Source organism: Silurus aristotelis (genome assembly GCF_946808225.1).
Source record: "Silurus aristotelis genome assembly, chromosome: 22".
Classification (NCBI taxonomy): domain Eukaryota; kingdom Metazoa; phylum Chordata; class Actinopteri; order Siluriformes; family Siluridae; genus Silurus; species Silurus aristotelis.
Window position 1 is genome coordinate 19,916,242 of NC_139595.1, and position 10,000 is coordinate 19,926,241.

The 10,000-nt window shown below is 43.1% G+C and overlaps 1 protein-coding gene across 3 annotated transcripts in view; it reads right to left on the reverse strand.

Moving 5' to 3' along the window:
• Window positions 1–4,065: 4,065 nt before the first annotated feature.
• usp45 (ubiquitin specific peptidase 45) overlaps window positions 4,066–10,000 on the reverse strand; it is a 22,858-nt gene continuing 16,923 nt past the window's right edge. For all 3 annotated transcript variants that reach the window (XM_083525689.1, XM_083525690.1, XM_083525691.1), the window contains 8 exons: window positions 9,373–9,464; window positions 9,176–9,232; window positions 8,914–9,039; window positions 6,402–7,008; window positions 5,999–6,096; window positions 5,714–5,800; window positions 4,953–5,094; window positions 4,066–4,770 (listed from right to left, as the gene is read on the reverse strand). In XM_083525689.1, coding sequence (XP_083381815.1) covers window positions 4,640–4,770; window positions 4,953–5,094; window positions 5,714–5,800; window positions 5,999–6,096; window positions 6,402–7,008; window positions 8,914–9,039; window positions 9,176–9,232; window positions 9,373–9,464 — 1,340 coding nt within the window. In that variant the 3' untranslated portion in view covers window positions 4,066–4,639. The remainder of the gene's footprint in view (window positions 4,771–4,952; window positions 5,095–5,713; window positions 5,801–5,998; window positions 6,097–6,401; window positions 7,009–8,913; window positions 9,040–9,175; window positions 9,233–9,372; window positions 9,465–10,000) is intronic.

The following is a 10,000-nucleotide window of genomic DNA, read 5'->3' on the forward strand; positions in this document are numbered from 1 at the left end:
ACTGCCCGCTAGATGTCACTGTTACTTTAAAAAAAGCTTCAAAAGCGTTCTTACGAGTTTATTATTAACTGTCGGGACAAAACGGACTAAATGGCGTTATTCTAATATCCATCTAAATACTTATTATTTTAACGTGAACATTATACTCTGCATATTTTATTTAAATTATGAAGACATTTATTCTTGTCTACTCACAGAAATCAAATGTAAAGTTGTCATTAGATTCATTAGATAAATCGGACGTTTATAGATCATTTGTTTCTGAAATAAATAAATGTGTTTGTAATAACTATAAACACATTTAATAATAACTTTAATATTACTTTATTTTATAGATATTTTATGGATCCAGTGTTTTTATTTCTCAGGCTGTTGTTCTGTTTGGGGTTAAAACTGAGCGCTAGTTGGGGTTTGGATGAAATCAGTGTGACGTGTGTGGTTCCCCCCCACCCCCACCCCCCACCCCCTCCGCCCGAGGCCTTCTGCTTTCAAATACTGAAAAGTGTAAGAGCTGCAGGAGGAAGTGTGTGTGAGGAAGTGTGTGTGAGATGAAGTGTGTGTGAGATGAAGTGTGTGTGTGAGATGAAGTGTGTGTGAGATGAAGTGTGTGTTTGAGATAAAGTGTGTGTGAGATGAAGTGTGTGTGAGATGAAGTGTGTGTGAGATGAAGTGTGTGTGTGAGATGTCGAGGTGTTAACAGATCAGTGTGAAATACTTGAAGACGGTTTGCACTGTGCTTCCAGCAGGTTGTGTGTGAAGGCCAAACACCATCACCATGTTCTAATGCATCTCTCACACAACCCCTCTCTCTCTCTCACACACACACACACACACACACACACACACACACACACACACACACACACACACACACACACACACACACACACACACACAACCTCTCTCTCTCTCTCTCTCACACACACAACCTCTCTTTCTCTCTCTCTCTCGCTCTCTCTCTCTCTCACACACACACACACTCACAAGTCAAGTCAAGTCAAGTCAAGTTTATTTGTATAGCGCTTTTCACAACAGACATTGTCTCAAAGCAGCTTTACAGAAAACAACAGTGAAGGTGAATGGTGTGCGTTTGTCCCTGATGAGCAGCCGTGGCGACAGTGGCAAGGAAAAACTCCCTTAGATGATATGAGGAAGAAACCTTGAGAGGAACCAGACTCAAAGGGGAACCCATCCTCATATGGGTGACATCAAAAGTTTGGTCATAAATCTTTCAACAATACAGAACAATTTGTGATCATCATAGATCCAGCATCAGCTTCTCCATGCCAGGGCCTTTAAACACTCGGCATCTACTTCTCCATGATCATCCATAGGTCCATAATCTTCACGAGGTGGGACGTGACTGGAGCTGGCCAAACCTCAGGAAGCCTCGGGATGGGGAGAGAAAGAGAAGCAGTGGAGAGGAATTAGCGTAGCTGCTGTTCATGATATTAACAGCACAAGTTGATAATGTGCATGTGATCAGATGTTCTGGAGCACAAGGTTGTGATGTGATGTGCGTGATGTGTGTTATGTGTAGGCTTTGCTAAAAAGATATGTTTTTAATCTACACTTAAACTGGGAGAGTGTATCTGAACCCCGAACACTGTCAGGAAGACTATTCCAGAGTTTAGGAGCTAAATGTGAAAATGCTCCACCACCTTTAGTGGACTTTGCTATTCTAGGAACTACTAGAAGCCCAGAGTTTTGAGATCTCAGGGAGCGTGACGGATTGTAGCGTGTTAAAAGACTGGATAGATACATGGGAGCCAAACCATTTAGTGCTTTATAAGTGAGTAGCAGTAGTTTGTAGTCTATTCGAAACTTAATAGGAAGCCAATGCAGGGACGATAAGATTGGGGTTATATGATCGTATTTTCTTGACCTAGTAAGAACTCTTGCTGCGGCATTCTGAACTAACTGAAGCTTGTTTATTAATGATGCAGGACATCCACCTAGTAATGCATTACAGTAGTCTATTCTAGAGGTCATAAACGCATGGACGAGCTTCTCTGCATCAGATATAGATAACATATTTCTTAGCTTAGAAATATTTCTAAGGTGAAAGAAGGCTGTTTTTGTAACTTGATTGATGTGATTTTTAAAAGATAAGTTGCTGTCTAAAATAACTCCCAGGTCTTTTACCGTTGAACTAGTAGTTACAGAACAACCGTCTAAATGCAGGCTGAGATGCTGGAGCTTCTGTGTACTATTTTTTGGGCCGATGAGCAAAATCTCCGTTTTATCAGAATTTAATAGCAGAAAGTTATGGGTCATCCAATCTCTTATTTCTTCAACACACTCAGTTATGCGAGCTAATTGAGCTGTATCGCCTGGTTTAGATGAAATATATAGCTGGGTATCATCAGCATAACAATGGAAGCTAATTCCATGCCTTCTAATAATATTTCCTAATGGAAGCATGTATATTGTAAAAAGCAGGGGTCCCAGAACTGACCCTTGTGGCACGCCATAATTTACTAGCATTACAACCTCTCTCTCTCTCTCTCTCTCTCACACACACACACACACACAACCTCTCTCTCTCTTTCTCTCTCTCTCACACACACACACACACACACACACACACGTCGTTATTCACATTATATCAGCTGCGACTCTACGATTTTTATTGTCAAAAAATATCCCAGAGATGATGATGATTCAAGACGTTGCCCTTTTCCTGACTGCACACCCGCCATTTCTTCACCAGCTGTCTGTGTGTGTGTGTGTGTGTGTGTGAGTGAATGTGTGTGTGTGTGTGTGTGTGTGAGTGAATGTGTGTGTGTGTGTGTGTGTGTGTGTGTGTGTTTAACACTCGATTTCTCCCCATGTGATTTGTACCGACAGGACCGACAGCATCATTCAGTTAAAAAGAGATCAAATGAAGAATGAAGTAAAGTCTGTTTTAATATAATGAATGTTGAAGAATCAGTGGAACTGAATATATTTAAAGCACTTAAATCTTATGATTGAGATCTGATCTGATATCAGAGCCGTAGATCAGATTCTCTGACAGACTCATTTCTTCTGTCTGTGGTTGTTGATGCGCTCTGCCGTAGACTGAATTATTAAATCTTTCTTTTTAAAATGTGTTCCAGAGCAGGTGGATGTTCTGGATTTATCATGTGGTAATAATCATATATGACAGATGTCAGAAGTCCACTGCAAATAATCCAAAACGCAGCTGCACCAATCTGCCCAAGTTCTCCCACACCATCCCACTGCTGCTCCTCCACTGGCTTTCAGTAGTTAAAAAAAAAAAGATTCAAAACACTGATGTTCACCTACAAGACCAAAAATGGACCAGCACCATCTTACCTCAGTGATCTCATCACATCTCGCACTGCACCACGCTGTCTGAGATCCTCCAGCACTGCTCCACTGGTACCTCCTTCTCTCAGAATGAGAGGTAAGTACACTTCAAGGCTCTTTTCTGTTCTGGCACCGAGGTGGTGGAATGAACTTCCCCTAGATGTTTGTACAGCAGAGTCCCTGATTATCTTCAAGCGACGACTGAAGACCTTCATCTTCCTGAAACACTTAAATTAGCACTTTCCAAGTTTGTAGAATTCAAGAGTTATATTGTGATTTATATGAAGTGTGTAATCCAGTGTAGATTTATTCATCACTAAAAGCACTTTTTGGACGTCACTCTGGACACGAGCACAAACATCTGAGACCATCTGAGTATCACTTTATAACCTTCATCTTATTAACAGTCAGAATCAGATCGGACTTTAATGGGCAGAAAAGAATTGTATTTGACTCTGTGCAAATTTCCACTGGATTAGTTTAAAGCGATTTTTCAGAAGGGATCACGTGACGCTCTCAGGTTCCTGCTGCAGCTTCACTAAGAACGCAGTAGAGGATTCATCACACTGAGATCCTGCACTGTACACGGTCTACTCATTTCACCTTTAAATATGTGATGTGTGTTCTCCATCTGATTTATATCAGATTATATGATAAAGATCCTCTCACACACACACACACACACACACACACACACACACACACACACACACACACACACACACACACACACACACACGAAGCAGTGAATCACACAGCATGAGATTTTATTTCCTCTGGTGTATGTGTGTGTGTGTGTGTGTAGGTTGATCAGATTGCCTTCAGGATTGAGCTGTAGTATATTGATAATGATGAATGGTCTCACTGATGTTCTTCCTGAGGTTCTCTGCACCAGCAGGGTGTGGAGGAGAACCCCGGCTCCACGCTCTGATGTGTTCTAAGCTCTTTGGTTTTTGTTGCTTGAGATAAGAAACATTTCTTTAACGGGTGAAATGTGATGAGAGACAAACAGCGAGACACAGAGACCCAAAAATATAAATACTTCTACAGTTCAGAACATTTTCTACTCATTACAGTGTCTCAGAAACGACCTGCGATCAGCTTGCAGGCAAATTCCTCATCATGATCTTCATCATCGTCATCATCATCTTCATCATTGTTATCTTCATTTAATAAATCATATATTAACATAAGTCTCATTCACACATGGCTTTTTAAACCACAGATTTTGTGTGTTGATGTGTCCTATAGCTGATTGTATGCTGCATCCACAAAGGAACATCAGTGATGCCAGAACAGAAGAGTTCCATAAGTAATGGCACCCCTAGAGGAGCTCCTCATAGAACAGCAAGTACGCCTGAGAGTTCAGTACTCGAGATTCAGGAACCGTCTGAACACTGGTGTCGCTCACGTACACCCACTGACCTGGAGGGGGCACCCCGGCTTCTCTACATCCTGAAACACACACACACACGCACAAACACGCGCACGCACACACACACACACACACACACACACACACAGAGGTATTGCAAATTGCTTCCTTTCTTTCTTCTGTAATTCTCCAATCCTAATTACATTTAGATCCTAGCAGTGTGTGTGTGTGTGTGTGTGTGTGTGTGTGTGTGTGTGTGTACCAGATTGACTCCTAAGTTGTTCACACTTGCGTTGTGGTGTTCGGACTTTGACATACGCTGTGTAATGGCCTCCTCGCATCGAGCCGCTGTGTTCCACAATACCATACAGACTGTAGAGAACCCGCTCTCCAGAACCCTGGTTCTTTTACACACACACACACACACACACACACACACACACACACACACACACACACACACACACACACACAATAAATACTCTATATATGTAAATATATATATATATAAAATAAATAAAAAAGCTGTCAATATTAAAGTCATTTTTTCACGTTTATTCACGTCGTTTCTTTACTCAGATATAAAAAAAACTTAACCCATAGTGAAAAATTATTTGTAGCCACTAAATGTTTGTTTAGTCTCAAATCAGCATCAAAATCCACCATGATGCACACATCCGGCAATTAAAACCGTCCGTGTGGAAACAACAAAGGTTCCATTTGGTGTCCTGATGATTTACGTAATTTAAAACACTATAATTACTTTAAAACATTTACAATAATATTTAGTCTTCATGCTCGATGATGAGTTTGGTTTCACTAATAATAAACATACATTTGCATAAATCAATATTTGTCTGTGTCCATGTTGATTACAAATAAAAACATTTAAAAAGTATTAATTTAAAGTACATTTAGAACTGATAAAATGTGCAATTAAGTTGTGATGAAATATTTAAATGAATTTAAAGGACTGAAATATATGTAAATATAAACACTGAGGACTGGGTGAAGGTTGAAGACCTTGCAGGAGGCAGAGCAGAACGGAGCTAAATCCAGAACGAGTGGAAAATCAACATGCCGATTCACCTTCCGCAAGTTCATCCCGGCCTGTACACACACACACACACACACACACACACACACACACACACACACACACACACACACACACACACACACACACACACAGCGTGTGATGTTATAGTTCACTATCTGATGTGTGTTTAATCCTTTATTAGTGTGTGTGTGTGTGTGTGTGTGTGTGTGTGTGTGTGTGTGTGTGTGTGGGCGTGAGTGTATACAAACCTGATGAAAACGTTTAAGGTGCAGTGTGACGACTGGTGGCAGCTGTGAGATCAGCATCTGCTTTCGGGCGCTCGTGTACACCTTCTCTACTTTCTTATCTGTAAAACACACACACACACACACACACACACACACACACACACACACACACACACACACACACACACACACACACACTACATAAATACTTTACATTACATTTAACATTTAATTCTATGATAACTGTTATAGGTCTATAACCGCAGTGGGGGCGGGGTCGAGGGGTGGGGGGGATCCTGATTTGTAATGAATGAATAATTGATAGGAATAAAAATTAACACTTTCTATACTGCGCAGGTCATTCAAATATTTTACTATCTTAGATATTAAGAGGATGTGTGTGTGTGTGTGTGTGTGTGTGTACCTCCACTCCTCCTGTGCTGTCTGTGGCGTTTCTCAGTGCAGTTCTCACACAGCAGCTTATTGTTTCCCATCAGCAGCTCGATGGAGGTGAACTGATGGAGGCAGGACTGCACTGAACACTCCTTGGACGCCGGAGTGTAGCTGTGTGACAGCGCCTGGAACGCCCCCTGCTGGTCTCTCTCCTTCTCCCGCTCTCTCTCTCTCCCCTCACCTCCATGTCCGAGTGATGGACCGCCGAGCGGCGTGTGCACTAACCCCAACTTAGACACCGCGCTCACTAGCTGCTCGACCGCACTTCCTGTCTGCTCCCGGACTAAAGGGGCGTGGCTTGATGCAGACGGGGCGTGGCTTACGCAGGAGGAAGACGAGGTTTTATTAGAGGAGGTGGAGATTCCCACCGAGCACTCAGACTCCGACGCCTCACTGTCTGCGTCGTTGCTGCTGTCTTGAGGGGAGGAGTCTTTATCGCTGCCATCTGACTGGCTGCCTGGTGTGTCGCCATAGCAATGGTGCCCACTCGAACATTTGGTGTCTTCTCGTGGGGTAGATGTCGATTGTTCTCTTCCTTTGGGGTCCTGACAAGTGGACGAGCGTCGAACCTGCGGCTTCTACAGGCACATTCCAGAACCAGGCTGAAGAATAGTTTTTACCCTCAGGGTATTAAAATCCTCAGTGAACTATAATACAGTCTCACTGCAGACTACACAATATCCGTCAACACACCGGGACTACGCAATATCCGTCAACACACCGGGACTACGCAATATCCGTCAACACACCGGGACTACGCAATATCCGTCAACACACCGGGACTACGCAATATCCGTAAACACACCGGGACTACGCAATATCCGTCAACACACCGGGACTACGCAATATCCGTCAACACACCGGGACTACGCAATATCCGTCAACACACCGGGACTACGCAATATCCGTCAACACACCGGGACTACGCAATATCCGTCAACACACCGGGACTACGCAATATCCGTCAACACACCGGGACTACGCAATATCCGTCAACACACCGGGACTACGCAATATCCGTCAACTCACCGGGACTACGCAATATCCGTCAACACACCGGGACTACGCAATATCCGTCAACACACCGGGACTACGCAATATCCGTCAACACACCGGGACTACGCAATATCCGTCAACACACCGGGACTACGCAATATCCGTCAACACACCGGGACTACGCAATATCCGTCAACACACCGGGACTACGCAATATCCGTCAACTCACCGGGACTACGCAATATCCGTCAACACACCGGGACTACGCAATATCCGTCAACTCACCGGGACTACGCAATATCCGTCAACTCACCGGGACTACGCAATATCCGTCAACACACCGGGACTACGCAATATCCGTCAACACACCGGGACTACGCAATATCCGTCAACACACCGGGACTACGCAATATCCGTCAACACACCGGGACTACGCAATATCCGTCAACACACCGGGACTACGCAATATCCGTAAACACACCGGGACTACGCAATATCCGTCAACACACCGGGACTACGCAATATCCGTCAACACACCGGGACTACGCAATATCCGTCAACACACCGGGACTACGCAATATACGTCAACACACCGGGACTACGCAATATCCGTCAACACACCGGGACTACGCAATATCCGTCAACACACCGGGACTACGCAATATCCGTCAACACACCGGGACTACGCAATATCCGTCAACACACCGGGACTACGCAATATCCGTCAACACACCGGGACTACGCAATATCCGTCAACACACCGGGACTACGCAATATCCGTCAACACACCGGGACGACGCAATATCCGTCAACACACCGGGACTACACAGGGGTGTGTGATCAGTAATTCACCCCACCTGGAGCTCTTCACACGTGGGATAACACTATTTGGAACATATTTGTATCATTGTATTATGATGATGATGATGATGATGATGATGATGATGATCTGTGCAATACTTTCCCATTTCCAATTCGCAATGTTTGTACTGCTATTGTTTTGCACTCTGATTATATTCTGCTGTTTATACTGTTATATTTATACTTCAGTGTATTTATCTTTTGTTTATTTTTGGGTTATTGTGTAGTTGTTGTGTATGTTGTCGTATTGCTGCTGGTGTCTGAGCTACCAAACAAATTTCACTCAGACAATAATAAAGTCTCTTTATGCTGATTTACCAAAAAAAAGTCACAATTTCAATTTTTCTTGTTTTCTTTTATGCTGTAGGACCAAGTTGGCACTTGACTAAATTAATGGCACCCCTGTATGAGTCACATGGTTCTGTGCAGCTGTGATGTTAGATAAATATGTGTTAAAAAGTGAGGACCAGCAGGTCAAAGGTCACTAATGAGAGATTATTAAATCATCTCATCTGCTGTTATATATATTGGGAAAAAATATGAGGGAAAAAAATAAAAATAAACAGTGCACTTTAAGAAAAAGTGAATGAGAGGAATCAGACAATCTAATCTCAGGTGTACGCTACCTGGACGCTCGGCTTCTTCCCGTCATGGCCGCTGTGTGAATGAGGCGGATCGTCGGCGCGGCCGCTCAGGGACTCCTGCTCTCGGCTCGGTTTACTCAACCTGCCCGAGTTTGAGGGTTTGGAGATCTGTTGGATTCAAAAACCCACAAACAAACAACAAGCACTTGAACATGAGAGAAGAGGAGATCTTTATAAGATAACTGGAGAAATAAAAGAGGAGCATTGTGGGAAAGAGAATAAATAAAACTGCAGAATGTCTCACTCTCTCCTCAATGATGGGCAGAGAGATGTCGATAAAAGCCTCCTTCACTGTAGAGATCTGAAATATAACACACACACACACACACACAATAAATCAGTTCAAGGGCAAATATGAGGAACACACACACACACACACACACACACACACACACACACACACACACACACACACAAACACACACTTGTAGAAACACTTACATGTTCACACTCTTCACACATAATAGTGTTCGTCAACTCGCCGACAAAGATGCGATCAACAAAGTTCATCTTCACGCCCTCTTTACCGTAGGCTGTCTCACACACACACACACACACACACACACACACACACACACACACACACACACACCCCGTATATAAAGTGGAATGTTAAATGCACAGAAAAGAGAAGGTTGAGGAGTTTTAGATGTAAATGTGATGAGAGCAGTGAAGTGCCTTTCAATGAAAACATTTCAGTTCAGAGAATTAAAGAAAAAAAATCCTAACGAATTCACTAACGACATGCGGGACCTTGCGATCATTAACAGAGGAAACCTGCATAATGCTAACGGTGCTTTATATTCATGTTAATAGAATGTAATAGTAGGAACAGATTTATAGGACATTATAGAATTATGTTCAGGTTTATGGCTCAAAGTTTCAGCAGAATCTTTTCTCACACCAGCAATGCACTCAGGGTTGCCAGATTGGTCTGATTTAACTTTCTAATCAGATTCAGGATGGAACAGGTAGAAGAATCTGGTAATATGGAGTTAAAGCAGTGTGAACGTCTTATATGTGAATCACTGCCTCGTCTGCCTGTCCGGTGTGTACAGACTTACACCAG